The following is a 21,550-nucleotide window of genomic DNA, read 5'->3' as shown; positions in this document are numbered from 1 at the left end:
AAAATTCCCAGGGCCATTTGTTGAAGAGACTGTCTTTTTTCTGTTGGATATCTTTTCTTGTTTTGTCGAAGATTACTTGACCATAGAGTTGAGGGCCCATGTCTGGGTTCTCTGTTCTGTTTTATTGATCTATATATCTGTTATTGTGCCAGTTCTGCACTGTCTTGATGATTACAGCTTTGTCATGTAGCTTGAAGTCTGGAATTGTGATGCCTCCAGCTCTGGTTTTCTTTTTCAACATTCCTTTGGCTATTTGGGGTCTTTTGTGGTTCCATACAAATTTGGGGATTGTTTGTTAAGCTTTCTGAAAAATGCTGGTGTTATTTTGATAGCGATTGCATTGAATGTGCAGATTGCTTTGGGTAGCATACATTTTAACTATGTGTTCTTTCAGTCCATAAGCATGAAAGATTTTTCCATATCTTTTTGTCTTCCTTAATTTCTTTTGTAAGTGTTTTATAATTTTCAGAGTACAAATACAGATCTTTTACCTCTTTGGTTAGGTTTATTCCTAGATATCTTTTGGTTTCTGGTGCAGTTGTAAACAGGATTGATTCCTTGATTTCTCTTTCTGCTGCTTCATTGTCAGTGTATAGAAATGCAGTAGACTTCTGTGTGTTGATTTTTATGTTCTGCGACTTTGCTGAATTCCTGTGAGTTCTAGCAGTTTGGGGGTGGAGTCTTTTAGATTTTCTACATAAAGCATCATGTCATCTGTGAAGATTGAAAGTTACACTTTGCTGATTTGGATGCTTTTTATTTCTTTTTGTTATTGCTGAAGCTAGAACTTCCAGTATTATGTTCAACAACAGTGGTGAGAATGGACATCTCTGTTGTGTTCCTGACCTTAGGGAAAAAGCTCTCAGTTTTTTCCTTGTTGAGCATGTTATTTGCTGTGGGTCTTTGGTAAATGGCATATGATGTTGAAGTATATTTCCTCTAACCCTACATGTTAGAAGATTTTTATCAAGAAAGGATGCTGTGGGGCGCCTGGGTGGCTCAGTGGGTTAAGCTGCTGCCTTCGGCTCAGGTCATGATCTCAGGGTCCTGGGATCGAGTCCCACATCGGGCTCTTTGCTCAGCAGGGAGCCTGCTTCCTCCTCTCTCTCTCTGCCTGCCTCTCTGTCTACTTGTGATCTCTCTCTGTCAAATAAATAAATAAAATCTTTAAAAAAAAAAAAAAAAGAAAGAAAGGATGTTGTTTTTCCAGATAGTTTTTCTCCATCTATTGAGAGGATTATATGGTTCTTACTCTTTCTTTTATTAATGTGGTATATCATGTTGATTGATTTGTGAATGTTGAACCACCCCTGCAACCCAGGAATTAATCCTACTTGGTCGTGGTGAATAATCCTTTTAATGTACTGTTGGATCCTATTAGCTAGTATCTTGGTGAAAATTTTGCGTCCATGTTGATTAGTCATATTGGTCCGTAACTCTCCTTTTTAGTGGTGTCTTTGTCTGTTTTGGGGATCAAGGTAATGCTTGCCTCATAGAATGAGTTTGGAAGTTTTCCTTCCCTTTCTATTTTTTTAGAACAGTTTCAGAAGAATAGGTATTAATTTATCTTTTAATGTTTGATAGAATTCCCCTGGGAAGCCTTCTGGCCCTGAACTCTCGTTTGTTGGGAGATTTTTAATTACTGATTTAATTTCTTTGCTGGTTATGGGTCTGATCTGTTCAGTTTTTCTATTTCTTCCTGTTTTTGTTTTGGTAGTTTGTATGTTTCTTTTTTTCTTTCTTTTTAAATATATTATTTATTTATTAGAGAGAGAGTGTGAGAGATCATGAACAGGGGGAAGTAGTAGAGGGAGAAGCAGACTCCCCTCTAAGCAGAAAGTCTGATGCAGGACTCAATACCAGGACCCTGGGATTGTGACCTGAGCTGAAAGCAGACACTTACTCAACTGAGCCATGCAGGTGCCCTAGTTTATAGGTTTCTAGGAATGCATCCATTTCTTCCAGATTGCCTAATTTGTTGGCATATAATTGCTAATGATATTCTCTTATAAATTTTTGTTATTTCTTCACTGTTGATTGTGGTCTCTCCTCTTTCATTCATAGTTTTATCTATTTGGGTCCTTTCTTTCTCTCTTTTTTAAAAGTTTTTATTTATTTAAAAAAAAAAAAGTTTTTATTTATTTGACAGCCCAAACAAGGGGAGCTGCAGGCAGGAGAGGGAGAAGCAGGCTCCCTAGTGAGTGGAGAGCCCAATGTGGGGCTCTAACCCAGGACCCTGAGATCATCACCTGAGTCAAAGGCAGATGCTTAACCAACTGAACCACCCAGGTCATCCTCTCTTTTCTTCTTGATAAGTCGGGCTAGGGGTTTTTCAATCCTGTTAATTTTTTCAAAAGAACCAGTTCCTATTTTCATTGATCTGTTCTACTGTTCTTTTTTGTTCCTATTTCATGGATTTCTGCTCTAATCTTTACTGTTCTCCTGCTGGTGTTAGGCTTTATTTGCTTTCTTTTCCTGCTCCTTTAAGTGTAAGTTTAGGTTGTGTATTTGAGACTTTCCTTGCTTCTTGACGAGGCCTGAATTGCTATATACTTCCCTCTTAGGACCTCCTTTGCTGCGTCCCAGAGGTTTTGAACTGTTGTGTTTTCATTTTCATTTGCTTCCATGAATCTGTTAAGTGCAGTGGTCCATTGTGCCTTTCAAAGCCCTCGTTTCCTTGTTGGTCTTCTGCTTAGATGATCTGTCCATTGCTGTGAGTGGGATGTGGAAGTCTTCTACTATTATCGTATTGTTATCAATGAGTTTTTTTAATTTTGTTATTAATTGATTTATATATTTGGCTGTTGCCAAGTTAGGGACATAAATATTTACAGTTAAATCTTGTTGGATAGACCTCTTTATTACGTATGTCCTTTTTTCTTGGTCATGGTCATCATTTGAAAGAAAATGTTTTAGTCTATTCTGGCTGGTATAAGAAAATGCATAGAGTGAATAGTTTGAACACCAGACATTTCTCCCAGTTCTGGGCTGGAAAGTCCAATCAGGATAAAGGTGCTGGCTGATTGGGTTCTTGATAAGAGCCTACTTCTTGTCTTAGAGATGGCCTCCTCATTTTGTCCTCACTTGGCAGAGAGAGTTTCTCCTTCCTCTACTAAAACAGCCTCTAATCCCATCATGAGGGTTCCACCCACAAGACCTCAACTAACTCTCATTACCTCTCAAAGGTCTCATCTTCAAACACTATCTTGTTGGGGATTAGGGCTTTAACATATGAGTGTGTGAGGGGACACAGTTTTGTCCATCACAAAGGAGTTAGGGGTAATGTTTTGAATTTGAAGTGCTATTCAAGTAATAGAATAATGCATGAAGGAATGCATTTTTTATATAATAATTAAGAATGTGACTTTTTTTTTTTTTTTAAGAATGTGACTTCTTTAAAGTTACATTCAATTGATTTTCAGTGATGGGGGTTTGACACTATACTAGTATGACTAAAGACTCAGCATTTTCAGTGAAGATTTCATCTATGTAGCAGTTTTATTTTGAATAAGTGTTTAAATGTATCATTATTTGCCTTTGTAGACAATTTCCATTTTCTTCATTTTCTGGTGAAAAAGTGCTTTTTTAGAATATGGGTTTTTGAAAATCACTTACGATGTGTTTATAACACTCTTTAAGGCTTCCATGGAAAATTTTCTGTCTCATTATCCTGGAAGACAGACAGGGAGAGTTGACAGGCTGGATTTTGAATACTAGGGAGTTTTTCTTATTAGTGTTGACCTATGTTACTATTTTTGTGGGCAGTACCAAGTTTCTCTTCTCAGTGTTAATATGTTAAGATTCATCTCAGTAGAATATCCAGCTTGCTTTATCAGTGAGAGGTTTTTTTTTGAAAGATTTTGATGTTAACATTTGGTTGGTGTCCTCCTTAGTGTATCTGCAATGAAACAGTATTGCATTCAGTCATTGGAGGTCAGGCCTTAAATTTCCTAATGAAAGTTAGGAAGGTAGCTGAAAACCAGTTGAGATAGCTGAACATCTTACAGTGTTTTTGGCAGTTTTATGAGTTATGTTTAAATTTTGTCAATAAACATGTACACATTTACATTACCTGGATTACTGTTGTTGAAAACATTCCAAAAGATCCCTGTCTCTTGTTAGGATGTGTTTTAAGCATAAGAGAAGATGATATCTACATGTCACTATGACAAGTTCACAAAATAGCACAGCTGTATTGGTATAGAATTCCCTTTTGACTAAATAATTTGAGCTAGGGAGCAATTAGATAGCATTACTTAATGTATCCAGCTGAACATCTGTGTAAGGCAATTTTTCAAATCTTGGGTCCATCAGCAATGTGTTTTATCTCCACCGCTTGTAAAGCTGTGGTATTCTAGATGGTGGATCTTTTATCTAAACAAATGTGGAAAGACATTTTGGGTATTCTATCACCCAAGGGAATGTAGATATGAAGAATGCCTTTGTAGTTAAAATGTGTTGAGATTTATTTAGTTAATAAACTTCATGAAGTTTTTTTAATCCTGTTTTATGGCATGGGGATTTTTTTTTTTTTAAGAAGTTCTGTTTTTATGTTCCTTTTACTGGTGTATTTGGACAGTTTTTAATCTTCTTTTCTCCTAACCCCAAATATGCAAAATGATATCAGGAGACTACAGTGATTTAATACTTTTTAATGGCATTATGACCCCTTTATGACATTTTTTCTTTTGCCTATGTGAATTCAGAATGAACTTCCCTAAAAGGCTGCACAATGGGTTCTTCTAAATGACAAATCTGCCCAGATTGTTAGCATATAGTGTGGTTCATTCGTCACAAACCCCCCAAGATCCAACATTTTCCTGTCGCCCTAGAGAAACTGAACAGTATTTGATTTTCATATTCCTCTTCAAAACAATGGATAGATGAGATGAGAATGTGAAAATTTGTGATTTGTGTACAATATGAAATGTGTCCCATATTTTAAGTTGTATTTTCTTCATGAAAATTCCTAACTGTATCATTTCCAGTTTTTTCTTTTAGTATTAAAATTCCAGCTTTCTGCTTTTAAAGTCTAAGAAGAAAAATGCTAGAGCTTTTTAACTTAGTTATAATAGTTAACATCTTAAAATGTGATAAACCAAAACAAAAAGGTCTCTATGTTTGGCAAAGTCACATTTCCCTAGGGATGTACTAAACAGCAACAGCACTGTTACCAGTGTCAGCTGAGGCATTATTTGTGTCCTTCTCTAATGGCTCCTTGTTCCCTCAAAGCTGTTGAAGAAGGTGTGACGCTTACGTAGTCCTCATTAAGGATTCTTTTCATCACTGCTTAGATGAGTTAACAAAACCTGGGTATCAGAATTTGGGAATTTGACTTCTGCTGAATCTGCTGTAATCATCTCTGACAAATGACCACATTCTTTTCTGTCCTCATTTACTGGTTAGGGGCATGTAGGAACAGAATGACATTTACTGTTGGAGAGAATATAAATAATAAATTACAAACTGCTTTGAGATAGTTGGCAAAATAAGAAAGGATGTATAAATATTACTGAATAGTAACAGTTTTTAAATTTCTAAATAATGCTTTTAGTGTGTCCTTTATTTACACTATTTTATTTTGTTTTATTGAAGATTAATTTATTTGAGAGATTGAGTACAAGTATGGGGGTGGGGCATGGAAGGACAGATACTTCACTGAGTGTGGACCCACCCATCACAGCTTCATCTAAAGACCTTGAGATCATTGATCTGAAATGAAGAGTTGAGGCTTAAGCAGCTGATCCAGAACCCCCTACTCTTTTTTTTTTTTTTTTTAAGATTTTATATATTTGACAGAGAGCTAGAGATCACAAGTAGGCAGAGAGGCAGGCAGAGATGGGGAAGCCAACTCCTGGCTGAGCAGAGAGCCCAATGCAGGCCTGGATCCCAGGATCCTGAGATCATGACCTGAGCCCAAGGAAGAGGCTTAACCCACTGACCCACCCACACACCCCTCTCCCTCGTCTATTTTAAAGCTGCATTTTGGCGATCTCTATTTTTCCAACTTTTTCCAGTTTCACTGTTAAAATACCAGAAAATTGTACTATAAACTTGGTAAAGTGGTGGGGTTTTTTTTTCATGTTTTTGACTTAGAATTCTTTTATAGTCTAAATTTTAGTAGGTTGACAAAAAGGAATTGTACCTGTTTTAAAGAACAACTGGAAAACAAATTTCTCCAAGACAATGAACGTTAATATAACAAGTTTTGCTTTGACTCCACTTGGAAAGATGCACTCAAAATTTTGAATTTGCATTCTACACTGGCACTTGGTTTCTGTAACTAAATGTATAATTGATTTATTTTACTGGAATCAGTATACCAGATTTATTTCAGAAAAATGAGAGCTCTGTTATTTTAATCAGTCACATGATTTAAATCACCAAAGTTTTGAGGTCAGTGTGTTTTAAGATGATTTATCAGGATTCTCTTCTGGTAGGAACTGAGTTGGAAGTGCTCCTCTCAGATATCTGTTAACCACCTATTTAGACTGTGCATGTGTATTTTACTCACCCTCTGGAAAACTATGCTAAGTACTTGTTCTGAATGTGTGATTTCATTATTCAGAGTAGTATTTCTTTATTTTGAGAATGGATATTTATGATAGCTTGTCCTCTTTGTCTCTGCCTGCAAAGGTATAAAAGGAGAGAACTAGAGTTTATTACCTTTTTTTTTTTAAAGTAAGCCCCAAGTTGGGTCTTTAACTCATGACCCCAAGATCAAGGGACACATTTTCGACTGACTGAGCCAGCCTGGTGCCCCCTGATTACCTTTTTTTTTTTTTAAGTCAAGATGAGAAAGCCTATCAAATTATGCAGTGGTATTCTGATTGAAAATTGAGAAATTTAGAGGTTTTATTAAGAGATACACCAGAGTACCATGTATTTAAGTTAGCATATAAGCTAGATTTTTGTGTTAGTTTCCATTACATGGCTATTTACACATGAATGATTAGTGACTACTAGGGTTTTCAGAGTTTGTGTAAAATATTTTTAAATAATATTTTTAGTTAATGATATTTATAAAAGCATTTTTGTCATTTTAAAATTTTATGAAACTTTCTTATTTTATTTTAATTAATTTATTTATTGGAGAGGAAGAGAGCACAGTGGGAGAGGGAGAAGCAAACTTCTCGCTAAGTGGGGCACCTAATGTGGAGCTTGATTCCAGGACTTCGGGATCATGACTTAGTTGAAGGCAGATGCTTAACTGACTGAGCCACCCCGGCACCTCTAAATTTAAAACTTTAAACAAAAGCATATTTTAACAACTTCAAAGGGTTTGAAAATTGCCATAATAAACAATTTTATAATTGAGGTTTTATTTTCACTGATCATTTCAGTTGTTTTTTCTTACCTGTTTCAGTTTTGAAAGTGTAATTAAGTTCTTACTATTTAGAAGTTTAGAAAGAAGATTTCATAGAAACAGCTCAAAAGGAACTGATAAAAAAAAATGTTTACTTTTGGGGGAAGACTTACCACATGTATGCTAATGTATACCTCAACTCTATGATTAGGGTAATTAGGAAAAACATGGAGTTTGCAGTCCTAGGTATGCTAGAAACAGCTGCAACCTTTTTAAAAACGGAGTGGGTCTGAAAATAATTGATTATTGCATTTTCATGTTTTTCCTAATGTTCTACCACTGTATCTTTTAAATAAAATACATATATTTGTTAGCATTTTAAAATTAAGTCTTTTAGATGCTTGTAATGATATTTTATTAGTATTCTTTGCTTGTAATGATATTTTATTAGTATTTTATGTATTTATTAGTATTTTATGATATTTTATTAGTATTCTTTGCTTAATTTTAAAATTAAGTCTTTTAGATGCTTGTAATGATATTTTATTAGTATTCTTTGCTATTTTATTTTGGCTGTTGTCTTCTGCATTTGCAACCAAATTATACTTTATATGCTAGACAAGGTTTATGCCAGCCTAATTGGTTGCTGGCGTTTCTAAGCCTCACAGCTGCTGTGAATTCAGCTGTGAACTAAGAAACATATAATAGGATCCTGTTTTCAGAGACCAAAAGCCAATTGTCAACATGTAAGACTTATTTTTGACAGCTCAATAAATACGAGATTTTATAGCAATCTTAAGTAACCACCTTAATTTTAAACATTTAGAAAGGCCTGAAATTTGTAGATTATATTATTTTTGTTATTGGGGCAAAAGGTTGCTTAAATTCAGGTGTTTGTTTTCTATTCCATCATTAAAAAAACATAGTTTGTCTTAATATTTACTAATATATTAAAAAGTTGAGATCTGAACTGTGTTTTTCTTTGATCTCCCTGGACAAAAAGTTGAGACTTAAATGATGCAAAGATATTTCTTAAAATGAACTAAACATAAAATGGCTTTGAAGTTAAGGTTATGTTTTCAAAATATTTCATATATTTATATTCGTTGACCTAGTAGTTAGTAGTTTTGTAAATTATCCTGACATCTAAATTCAGGGTGAAATGTATGTTTCTCTTGTGTTGAACCATATGAAATTCCACGTTTTTTGTTAAAAATGCTCAAATATAGAGGTACCTGTGTGGCTCAGTCAGTTAAGTGCCTGCTTTTGGCTCTCAGGTCATATCCCAGGATCGATCCTAGGATCGAACCCCACATCAGGCTCCCCACTCAGCGGGAAGTCTGCTTCTCCCTCTCCCTCTGTCCCTTCTGTACCCCCCAACTCTATTCCCTCTGTCTCTCAAATAAATAAATGAAAATTTTTTAAATGGTTGAATATAGACCATGTGCTTTTTTGTTGTTGTTGTTATCATATGATTTAATTTCATTTGTATTTATCATGTTTTCATTATATTTAAAAGTCTGTTAGTTCTCAGCAGAAACCTATGAGGATCCTGTTTTTAAACATAGACAGTCTCTTTCATTTAAGGTCAGTAATTTGTTCTTAAATCAGATGTTGTATGTGAAAATACTGGGTGGTAGCCCATTTGCCTTTCTTTTAAATGGGAAAAACCACTGTGTTCATCTTTGACCAAATTCCTTAAAACCTATTTCATAAATGTAACTGACACTATGAAATTACCTACACGTAAGTAAGCTATCATGTTTAACAAATAAGAAATAAGGGTAACAAGTCAATTTTATATGCAGTAAAATCTTTGCTTTCACTATAATTGCATTTTGCCCATCCTCAGTGGGTTTTTTTCAACATTTTCTTAAATATCTTGGGAGTCATTCAACACTGGGCAAAAGAAGGACAAAGTAAATATGAGAGACTGGAAACACCTTCAGGATGAACACACAGTGTAGGAAATGGCTCACAGTGAGAATGATGCAAGCATCATCCTGTGCCTACGTCTTACAGCATTTTGATACTCAGTATTTCCTTTTTTTAATCTTTTTAAAAAAAGATTTTACTATAAAATCTTAAAAAAAAGATTTTATTATAAAATCTTAAAAAAAAAGACTTTATTTGACAAAGAGAGAGACACACAGCAAGAAAGGGAACACAAGCAAGGGAGTAGGAAAGGGAGAAGCAGGCTTTCTGCTGAGCAGGGAACCTGACATGGGACTCCATCCCAGGACCCCAGGATCATGACCTGAGCTGAAGGCAAATGCTTTGCGACTGAGCCACCCAGGCGCCACAAGAATAAAATCTTAAAAAAAAAAAAAAAAAAAAGATGTTCTACAGGGAAAATGGAGAGAGGGAGATTGCAGAATTTGCCTGTACTTCCAAAACTTTCCAAGTAATTTTTTTACTTCCCTTTCATAGATTACATTGTCTACACTGTAACTTATCTTTACAAGTAGTTGAAATAAAGCTGAAAACTTCTAAATCTCTTGAGTTTTAAGATTGTTAATAGTCATAAATTTTTTTTAAAAGATTTTATTTATTTATTTGACAGAGAAAGAGATATCATGGGTAGGCAGAGAGAGGGGGAAGCAGGCTTCCCGCCAAGCAGAGAGCCCGATGTGGGGCCCTATCCCAGGACCCTGAGATCATGACCCAAGCCGAAGGCAGAGGCTTAACCCACTGAGCCACCCAGACGCCCCTGTGATGGTCATAATTTAAATAATAACAATTTTATACGATTGTGTGAACAGTTTTCAAATCTGATTCCCATTTTTTATGAATGCAATGTATAGAATTAAAGATGGATTGGGTCGTCTCATCAAAAATAGTACAATGAAGTTTATGTATTGCCATCTTTCTGCCCCAGGTACATAAGAAAAAAACAGAAGACGTAGCTGAGCTCAAGAACAAGGTACCATAGTGGAGCAGAAACAGATCAGAAATACTAAGGGATGGTGGAGCTTTTCAGGCAATGATAGCAAAAGTTTAATTCCTGTAGGAAGATGAGGACACTAAAAAAAGTACACATACATCATTAGTCAAGTTCACTGTTCGAAGATAAAGACTGATGTGGCTTTAAAGAGGAGCTTTAAAGAGGAGCTTCTTGGAGCTAGGTTTATAGAAAATTTTCCTCCAAGGGAGGCAGTCCAATATGATTGAGGTAGATATATACAGGGCTGAACTAAGCCACTGTACAGTGGGGAAGTCATACCAGTTATTTGTAACTTTAGGTATTCTCACTAGTCAGGTGCTTCATCTTTAGAAATCATAACAGGATACCTAGAAAACTTCCATGTGTTTGGAATTTCAAAAACTCAGGTGAGTCATGAGTCAGAGATTCGTAAAATTAGGAAATAGTTCCAACTCAACAATAACAAAAATACTGAATATAAAAATGTGTGAGATGCTGCTAAAGCAATTCTTAGAAAAGTGTAGCTTAACTGCTTATCAGGAAGATAAGGAATAAAGATGAGTAAGCTAAGCATCTGTCTGAGGAATTTGAGAAAAAAAAGTCCCAGCAAAATATGCCCAAAGTAAAAGGAAAGAATAATGATAACAGCAGTAATAAGTATTTAATAACAAAGGGCTCAACAAAGGCAAGTGTTGTTCTTGGAAAAGACAAAATTGACAAATCTGATAGGTTTGCGAAAAAAAGGTTGAAAAATTAAAAATGAGAAAGTGATCATGGTTACAAATGCTACAGGCACTCAGCATAATTATGAACAACTTTATGCCCAAAATGTGAAAAGTTAAATAAATCTCCAAGAAAAAAAACAGAATTATCAAAACAGTCATGAATAGAAAACTATAATAATAATATAATTGTTAAGAGAATTGAATCTTTTCACAAATAAAACTCTAAGCCAAGATGATTTTAACCAGTGCATACCAGATGCTCAAGGTTTAAATAATTATAACTTTACACTATTCCAGAATAAGGTTGATATGAGAAAGGAAAACTGCTGGCAAATATTACTCTTGGTCAGTGATGTACAAAATCTAGAACAAAATATTTAATGCTGTTCCAACTAGAATCCTAACAGGGTTTTTAAAAAAATTATTTATTTGATTTTTGGAACTTGACAAGAGGGTTCTATAATTTATACAGACATGCGAATGGCTAAGAAGATTAAAGAACCTCTTAAAGAACAAATAGGCGGGAAAGCTTCTTTTACCAGCGAGGAAGACTTACTGCAAAGGTATAATATAAGACAGTGTAATTTTGGCTCAAGGATAAAAAAAAAAAAATAGGCTGATGCATGTGTCCTTGAAATTTGACAGGTCATAGTGCAGTTAGGAGAGAAGGAAGGACCTTTCAGGAAATTGCACTGGATTAATTTGTTTTTCATGGTGGGAGGTGGGGGAGGGGGGGTGGGAATTGTGTTACCATGCGCAAAAACCAAAATGACAATGGGTTGCAGTCTTGAATATGAAAGACTTTGTAAAGTCTAGTTTTTAAAAATATTTACTTATTTGAGAGAGAGAGAATGAGCTTACATGTGTAAGCAGGGGGGAGGGGTAGAAGGAGATGGAGAACTAGAGAATCTCCTGTAAACTCCCTGCTGAGTACAGAGTTCTTAGGGCTCTGTCTCACCACCCTGAGATCATGACCTGAGGGGAAATCAAGAGTCGGAGACTAAGCCTACTGAGCCACCCAGGCACCCTAGGACTTTGTAAAACTTTAGAAGAAAATGTCAGAACCTGTTGTAATGACCTGACTGTCAGGAAGAACTTGAGGGCATAAAAAGCTGTAATGGAGACATAGATATTTGATTACATTAAAGTTAATAAGTTGAAATTCATCAAAAGACATCATAAAGTGGAAAGATAGGCCCCAAATTTAGAAAAAATATTTGCGACACATGTAACAGGAGATTAGTACCAAGAATATATGGAGAATTTCTTCAGAGAAGTGGAAGAAGAAAACAGTCAAAAGGCCCCACATGGCCAGCAGACACAGAAATAGGCACAGCCTTATTAATTCAGAGAAATTAGAACCACAGTATGATACATTAAATCTGACAAATACTAAGTATCATGTGGATGTGAAGTAATTGTTAGTAGGATATAAATCACTATAGGTCTGTCCACTCTGGAAAACATGGCACTAACAGAAAAGTTACAGACCTATGTACTCTATATTTCTTACACATCCTGGAGAAATTCTTGCATATTTTTATCAGTATGCATGTATAAGGATGCCTATAGCACCATTTTTTGTCTTGCTTTTTTAAGATATTTATTTATTTGACTGAGAGGGGTGGGCATAAGTAAGCAGCAGGAGAGAGAGAAGCAGGCTCTCTGCTGAGCAGGGAGCCTGATGTGGAGCTTGAGCTCGGGACCCTGGGATCATGACCTTGAGCCAAAGGGAGACACTTAACCAACTGAGCCATGTAGGTGCCCCAGCACCATTGTTTCTAATAGTAAAAACGTGAAAACACATGTCCATCATAAGTTTTGGCATATTCCTATGTAGTGAAAATAAGCGAACTGCACTTATTTACAACAACTTGAATGAATCTTGGGGAAAGTAGTTTTGCACAACATGAGTATATTAAAGTAGTGTCAGTCCATTTATACAGTTTAAAAATAGCCAGGCTGTTCAAGTATATTAAGAGTTTTACATTTGTAGGTGGCAAAACTATAAAGAAAAGCTACAGTATGATTATCTCAAATATATAGAATACTGGTTACTAGTGGTGGTGGGGAAAAAGAGAGGGACCGGAAATACGGTAAAAAAAATCTTAAAAATTGAACAAAGAGAGGGAGATTCACTTAGGGAGGGTGGCACATGGAGTTTCCAAGGTATTGTATGTTTCTTTCTTTTTAAAAAACTTTATTTTTAAGTGATCTCTACACCCAACATGGGGCTTGAACCCACAATCCCAAAATCAGGAGTCGCATGCTCTACCATCTGAACCAGCCAGGTGCCTCTCAGAGGTGTTGTTTCTTAACTAGGCTGGTGGTGGATACCCAGGTGTATGCTCTCCCTCTGTCTTTTTTTTTTTTTTTTAATATTTTATTTATTTATTTGACAGAGAGAGTGAGATCACAAGCAGGCAGAGAAGCAGGTGGAGAGAGGGGGAAAGCACGCTCCCTGCTGAACAGAGAGCCTGATGCAGGGCCGATCCCAGGACCCTGAGATCATGACATGAGCCGAAAGCAGAGGCTCAACCCACTGAGCCACCCAGACGCCCCCCCCTTTTTAAAATGTAGAAATGTATATGATGTAATTTACAATAAAGTAAAGGGAGAATCAGAGTCAAAGGGCAATGAATTAATGAAGTTGGAATACAGAATTTTCTCAAACCAGAGAAAAGGATGCTTTGGGAAAAATTATTTTTTATTATAATTAAAAATGAGAAATTTGAGTATCTCACTTGAACTATATAAAAAACAATTTAAAAAAACTTTAAAGGCATATTGGGTAAAGTTAGACTTGAAACTTAATTTCTAGAGACAGATTTTGATAAAAATAATCAAAACCTCATACTGCAGGTATTTCTGGTTATCTCATCCCCTGGCAGAAAAAAGCAAACATTTAAAACTTGATTCATTCATTCAGCTCTGGTCTTTATTCATTTCTTTTTACTGAAATTTCATATTTTTCCCTTCTTGTTGGCTGAGTAAACTGGATCATGGTAGAGATAAGCCAACATTTTCTCAGGTCTACCTTTCTAAACCTCTAGACATTTTTTTTTTATTAACATATAATGTATTATTTGCTTCAGGGGTACAACATTTTCTCAGGTCTACCTTTCTAAACCTCTAGACATTTTTTTTAATTAACATATAATGTATTATTTGCTTCAGGGGTACAGGTCTGTGATTCATCAGTCTTACACAATTCACAGCACTCACCATAGCATGTACCCTCCCCAGTGTCCATTCTCAGGATGTTTCCTGGGATTAAGAGTCTCTTATGGTTTGTCTCCCTGCCCTGTCCCATCTTATTTCATTTTTTTCCCTCCCTACAACCCCCTGCCCTGCCTCTCAAATTCTTCATATCAGAGAGATCATATGATAATTGTCTTTCTCTGATTGACTTATTTCACTTAGCATAATACCCTCTAGTTCCATCCAGGTAGTTGCAAATGGCAAGATTTCGGGGGTTTTGATGGCTGTAGAGTATTCCATTGTGTATATATACCATATCTTCTTTATCCATTTATTTGTTGATGGACATCTAGGTTCTTTCCATAGTTTGGCTAATTGTGTACACTGCTATAAACACCGGGTACACCTGCCCCTTTGGATCACTGCATTTGTATCTTTAGGGTAAATACCCAGTAGTGTGATTGCTAGATCATAGGGTAGCTCTGTTTTCATCTTTTTGAGGAACCTTAATGGAACAGGTGCTTTTAACTTTGCTAACATGTGGCTTAAGGTTTTCTGGGTGTCTTCTACTGGTAATTGAACTTCTGGAGGTACCACTGTTGAGGTTTGCTGAGAATGGGTTTTGAAAAGAAAATCTTGATTTTCTTTATCCTCTTTGTTACTCATGTCTCTAGGCTATCTTTGGAGATTAAGGTTCCTGTGAGATAGGTCTTGTAGTCCACTCCCCAAGGGAAGTTGGAATATTATAGTTGATGCTTACCAGTAGGAATGTGGTGTTGGTCTTGCTTTTGCAACATTATATGCTTTCCCTCATTCTCATTATTGTGGCAGTTCTGTTGGGCATGGAGATCCCTTATCTCTCCTCTTCAGCAACCTCAGCTACAGCCTTTCCATTTCTTGTCAAAAGTTATTCTTTATGGTAGTCTAGTGTTTAAGTACATCTTCTTTGGAGTCATTTGCTGTTGATAAAATCCTATCAGTGTCTTAAATTAGAATACTCCATTTTCCCCAAAACCTTTCCTGCAGTCATCTTGTTCCTGCTAGTGGGTATTGCTATTTTGAGGCTGTCAGGGATGATAGGTTTGGTAGACAGTAGCTGATGTTCTTAGCCTCACCACTCATGTTGTGGAGATAGTGATAAATGTGGGGTTTGTTGTAGCAGTGGTTGCTCCTCCTAGATTGTAATGGCCATCATCAGGGCAACTCATGGCTCTCTGGGGTCCACTCTTTACTTCTTCTACAGTTAAACTGAGTCAGTCTCTCTCTCTCTCTTTTTTTTTTTTCATATCCTTTTGCAGCCATCTATGTAGATACCTGCTTGGATCTCCCTTTAAGGAACTTACCACTCCTTCAGCTCCAGGGAGTGCATTATAGTTTATAGCCTCTAGGTATTAATAGTTTTAGGCTCCTTAGATTTTGTGCTGAGGACTTGTGTTTCCTGGGAAACCTCCCGCCAGTGACTGGGCATCGTGTGGCTACTAGGGTATTTCCATTTTGTCCCAGTGTGGGACTGTTTTAATGGGCAGTCTTTGCTTTGGATCTCCCTGCTGGGTTGGCTAACACTTTGTCAGATCTGTGTCAGGGTCTGAGGCTTTCTCTGCTCAGTCCTATTTTATGTACCCTTTCCTTCACAGGTTTCAGATCTGTATCACAGCCCGAGTCTGAAAGTTTTCCATGTCTAGTCCTGTTGTACCCCCCTTTATCTTTCACAGTAAAACTCTTATCCACCTGTCTCAATGTCTGCTTCCTGGTGGATCTGACTGACACATACCACTTCTTCTGGCTGTTTACCTAATTTTTGTCCATATTAAATTGCAGTGAATGTATTACCCAATTTCCCCTTTTTATAAGCCTCTCCCTTGAATCTTCCCACGTATTTCCTAGGTTATTTCTTTTCTACCCCCAACACCCAGCTCTCTAATGTCCATTTATCTCAATAAGCGCCTTATTATTATAGTAACATTGTTTGTTTTATATACTATACATCTCGATTTGTGATTTGTTTGTTCGTTTGTTTTCTTTTAAGGTAGTCAAAGAGGTATAAATTAAAGATAAAGTATTGATGTCCCAAGGATTTCATTCAGCAAATGCATGTGAAAATTCCATATGTTCAGCATTTTATTAAATAATATGAACATGCAGATCTATAACAAATAGTTTTTATCCTTCTTTAATTAATGAGTGGGTGGGTAAGATGAAAACAAGTTAGTAAAAAGTACACAAACGCTTCAAAACTTATCAAACTGCTTCTAGGAATTTGTTCCAAAGACATAATCTGACAAATGTATAATGACACATATACAATAGTATTCATTGCAGTGTTTATAATAGCAAAAAATTGCACATAGCCTAAGTGACCATCAGTAGGTATGAAGTAAATTGTAATAAACATAATGGAATATTCTGTAATAAGTAAAAATAATTACTGAGTTCTATTCTTAATAACAACATCCACAGTCTGTTTTAAGAGGGAAAACAAGTTAATACATTAGGTATAACATCCTTTCTCTACAGATAGGAAGTATTAGAGCTACCCGAGAAAGTAAGGTAGAGATGTTAGATTACATTTCCTAGCCTTTTGGACTTAGAATACTTTTCTCAATCTAATAAAAATAATGTGAATTTCATAATATATGATAGTGATTTTTAAAGATTATTTATTTATTTATTTGTCAGAGAGAGAGATCACAAGTAGGTAGAGAGGCAGGCAGAGAGAGAGCCACCCGGGCGCCCTGATAGTGGTTTTTACATAAGAATTGTTTTAGTGTAAAAATTTGGTTTTTGAATTTTTGTTCTACAGTCAGTTCATCTCATAGTAAGGGAACTTTGTAATGATTAGAACTATATAATGGCATAAAATTTCAGCCATTCTCTGCCATTGTGTAACCATTTTTCATGTTTGTTGAAAATACACTTACAGTTTATTCAGTTTCTTGAGTTCCAGTCTCGACAGCACATTGATTAATGATTGCATGGACAAAGGTCATTCCCTGATTGTGAGTCTGGAAATCCCTTGTAAGAAAATTAGTATCATAGTTTTTCAAAAGTTTATAAGTTATGAAATTGTATTTGGCATTATTTAGGAATACCATAATTTATGGATTAAAATGTATGTTTTATTCCCACTTAGGCCGAATACATCAAGCAATGGTAACGTCTTTAAATGAAGATAATGAAAGTGTAACTGTTGAATGGATAGAAAATGGAGATACAAAAGGCAAAGAGGTATGATCACTAAATTTTTTTTTTTTTAAGATTTCATTTTTAAGTAATCTCTACACCCAGTGTGGGGCTCAAACCCATAACCCCAAGATAAAGAGACGCATGCTGCACTGACTGATCCTGGCATGCCTATCACTGAGCTAAATTTTATTTCTAGTCCTGCAGTCAAGGTTCCAAATATAAAATAAACTGTAAAGTGTATACTTTCTTATATAGTGCATGTATTATTTATCATTTCTAGAAAAACTTACACATGATTAAAACATTTCAAAGAAAGGTAGATTCTTCCTGTACATTGTAAGTGATGGGACATACTATCAAGACCATAAAATGCAGTCTTAATAGCTGTCTTAATATATGGGTTGTAATTGTAGATAATTTTGTTTTCAGTACTTTTCATGAGATCATTAAACAGTCATTCTTTCTGTGTAAATTTGTAATATAAAAGGTTAATTGTCAAAATGTACTCTGAAGATACATGCATTTTTTAAAACAGATTGACCTTGAGAGCATCTTTTCACTTAACCCTGATCTTGTACCTGATGAAGAAATTGAACCCAGTCCAGAGACACCTCCACCTCCAACATCTTCAGCCAAAGTAAATAAAATTGTAAAGGTTAGTAAGGAAAATTTACAGTAGAGGTGTATAGGGTGTATGTGCATGTGTGTGTATGTATTTTCTGGTTTAAAATGAAAAGGCTGGGGACACCTGGGTGGTTCAGTGGGTTAAAGCCTCTGCCTTCGGCTCGGGTCGAGATCCCAGGGTCCTGGGATCGAGCCCCACATCCGGCTCTCTGCTTGGCGGGGAGCCTGCTCCCCCTACCCCTCTGGCTGCCTCTCTGCCTCTCAAATAAATAAATAAATCTTTAAAAAAATAAAATAAAATGAAATGAAAAGGCTGTTAAGAGTATATTTTAAATACTAGTTTGCTTTTAAAAAAAATAAAACTTTAGTTCTTTTTGCCATCTATATGTTATGTTTATGCATACATTCTTTGAAGGATTGAGATTGTCCAGTTCACAGTTAACAATACTTATTAGGTAAAGTCCTAGAATTTCTTTCCTGATTAGGATTTTTCCTAAGACTAATAGCTCCCCAGGAGATAGGGATGTCAAAACCATTTACAGTGTTTGTTAAGTGACTACATGTGATTTAAATAAAGAAAGAATGTTTATTATTCATAATAATTTCCCACTCCAGTAATCTTTGGAAATAGTAATTCTGCTATTTATGTTTATTAGAGAAAGACGGGAAATGAGAGTGTACAGTTTAACTACTGTGTTATCTGTGAAGATAAACTTTAAGACCATGCTATATACCCTAACAGTTTAACATTTATAAAAATAAAAGCCTTGCCCTTTTTATTACTTTAAAAGATAATTCCTCTTTCTTCCTATTGAAATTTCTCACTATTAAAATTGTGTATTTACGTGCAGCTCTTTGAAAACCAGGTAGTTGGTCACAGTTGTTGAATCTGCAGTTCTATGTGTTTAGTTCAAGCATTTGTTAATTTTTCTACATTGTGGATTTTATCACACAAAGATGAATGACATGACTTTACCCCTAGAGAAACTTGTTATTTTACAGGGAAGACATACATCAGCATCCAGATAACGTATGATAGAATCTTAACGATATCAGCAAAACATTCTACTTTTTAAATTATACGTGAGAACATAGGCAGATTTTCAATTCATGTAATTCAGCACATTGAGTGTCACTGCTTAGACGTCATTAGTTATGACTTGTAGATGGATTGTTTTTTCGTATTTGGCTTCACAGCCTCGAAGGATCTTTATAGATGATCTTTCTTTGTATGTCATTAACCACCTTTGCTGTGGGGCACCTGTGGGGCTCAGTTGGTTGAGCGTCTGCCTTCGGCTCAGGTCAGGATCCCGGAGTCCTGGGATCGAGTCCTGCATCGGGCTTCTTGCTTGGTGGGGAGTCTGCTTCTCCCTCTGACTCTCCCCCTTCTCATGCTCTCTTCCTCTCTCATTCTCTTTCTCTCTCAAATAAATAACAAATCTTAAAAAAACAAAAAACAACCTTTGCTGTGCTTTAAAATCACTTAGAGAACTTTTTAAAATATTGATGCCTTGCCCACTCCTAGAAGTTCAGTTTTATTTTCTCTAAAGTGAGGCCCTTGTATCAATATCCTTTTAGTAGTACCCATTTGATTTCAATGTACAAATGTTCTCTCTCGCGCTGAGAGCCATTATTTGATACCTTTTTTCAGTTGAATAAAATAAAGTCTTGGTAAATAAAGGATAGGATCAAGAATTTACTGCCCTAGACTTTGCAGTTCGAAGTCTTTGAAAGTCTAATGAAGTCTTTCAGTAGAAATGATAACATATCATGGTATTATGATGTTTAAGTTTAATAGTAGACAGTAGGTTGTCTAAAGCCAGTATTTTATTGATTACTCTGACATCCAGAGATGAAATGTAATACCTACCTTTGAAATGTATTATGTGGTCTTAGCATGGTGGCTAAAACTATGCCCTTTACTGAAATAACTTCTCTTTGTTTCAGTTTTCTCATCTATGAAACCAGAATAATAATCGTAATGACCCGATAGGATTGTTTTGAAGCTCGAATGACTTAATATGAGCAATACCTGCCTTGTTATTCTGGAATATTGCATTTTCTGGAGTACCTGCCTTGTTACTCTGGAATATTGCATTTTCTGGAATATTGCATTTTCTGGAGAGGTGGTGGGCAATACTCACATAAACAAACTTGAATACTAATGGCATTAGTAGTAATTACTAGAAGATTATTTATAGTGTTTTTTCTATTTAGTTTTATATTATGTTCACCTATTTTTGCTTTATTAAAGGAAGCTCAAGCTATAAATAGGAGTAAAGAGAGAAAGTGAAATGAACGTTTTTATTTTTCCCTTACAGAATCGACGGACTGTGGCTTCTATTAAGAATGACCCTCCTCCAAGAGATAACAGAGGTAAACATTTATCTATTAATTTTGTCTATTAACCTAGTATGGTCCCAACAAGGTAAATCAAAAGTGAATATTACCATTGACATTATTATTGATTTAAACTTTATATGGCTAATTTGAAGATTGGTACCTTCTTGATTTCCTAGTATAGTAATGTCAATATAAAGGGGTGCCTGGGTGGCTCGGTCAGTTAAGTTTCTGTATTTGGCCCAGGTCAAGATCCTGGGGTCCTGGGATTGAGCCCCACATTGGGCTCCTTGCTCAGTGGGGAGCCTGCTTCTCCACCTGCTTCTCTCTCTCTCCCCTGGCCCTCCCTTGGCTCATGCACTCTCTCTTTCTCTCTCTCTTTCTCAAATAATTAAAATCTTGAAAAAAAAGTAATACAAAAAATTATTTATAAAGGTAAGTGATGAATATGAAACTCTGTTACATGCAATTTTTGATTACTCTCCTTTACCCAATAACTTTGTAGATTTGAGAAGAGTATCATGAGAAAGAAAGGAATGGGGCAGTAGTCAGTTAACTGAGTTCACAAGTGTTATTAATCTAATCCCATTTTACCTGACCTTCTGGCTAACAGTCTTCCCAAAAGATTCATGACTTGGTAATCAGCTAAAGAAAAATTGAACAGGTACAATTTATAGTTAATTGCATGTTTTCCCTGTATTTTCAGTAAGGAAATGTGAAACACAGTTAATTTCTTTTTTACTCTTCAGCAATTCAGAATTGATGTTTCTGGTGGTGATGTTTCTCTGCATGTGGGGGTGGGGAGACAGGACAGGCGTAGGTATTAGAAGAGAGATTGGAGATGGAGAGAAAGTCCTGCATCTTAAACACTATCCTTCCTTTGAATCTTGTGAAACTGTATATTGCTTTGTAAAATGTAGTATTTATATTTTACTTTATATTTATCTTTTCACTTTTATAACATACATTGGGAAATATTTGCATGTTTGAGGAGCAAAGAGCGGGATTTGGAATTACAGGGTGGGTTGAAGGAGTGTTTTTTTCCTTTATGTACTTGAGAATGGTATAAATTTTTCAAAATGACAGTGCATTTAAATTTAAAATTTCTATTTTGTACACTTAAATGTATATTTTAGGGGGCCTTTTAAGATTTATTTATTCGGGTGGATCAGTGGGTTAAGCCTCTGCCTTCGGCTCAGGTCATGATCCCAGGGTCCTGGGATCGAGCCCCACATCGGGCTTTCTGCT

The 21,550-nt window shown here is 35.8% G+C and overlaps 1 protein-coding gene across 4 annotated transcripts in view; it reads left to right on the top strand.

The window, feature by feature from the left end:
• KIF2A (kinesin family member 2A) overlaps positions 1-21,550 on the top strand; it is a 78,135-nt gene that overhangs the window by 24,002 nt on the left and 32,583 nt on the right. For all 4 annotated transcript variants that reach the window (XM_045075295.1, XM_045075293.1, XM_045075294.1 and 1 more), the window contains exons 2-4: positions 17,286-17,380; positions 17,874-17,993; positions 20,284-20,338. In XM_045075295.1, coding sequence (XP_044931230.1) covers positions 17,286-17,380; positions 17,874-17,993; positions 20,284-20,338 — 270 coding nt within the window. The remainder of the gene's footprint in view (positions 1-17,285; positions 17,381-17,873; positions 17,994-20,283; positions 20,339-21,550) is intronic.

This window comes from Mustela putorius, unplaced genomic scaffold (assembly GCF_011764305.1).
Source record: "Mustela putorius furo isolate JIRA1106 unplaced genomic scaffold, ASM1176430v1.1 tig00000145_pilon_pilon_pilon, whole genome shotgun sequence".
Classification (NCBI taxonomy): Eukaryota; Metazoa; Chordata; class Mammalia; order Carnivora; family Mustelidae; genus Mustela; species Mustela putorius.
This window is presented reverse-complemented; position numbering and strand designations above follow the sequence as displayed.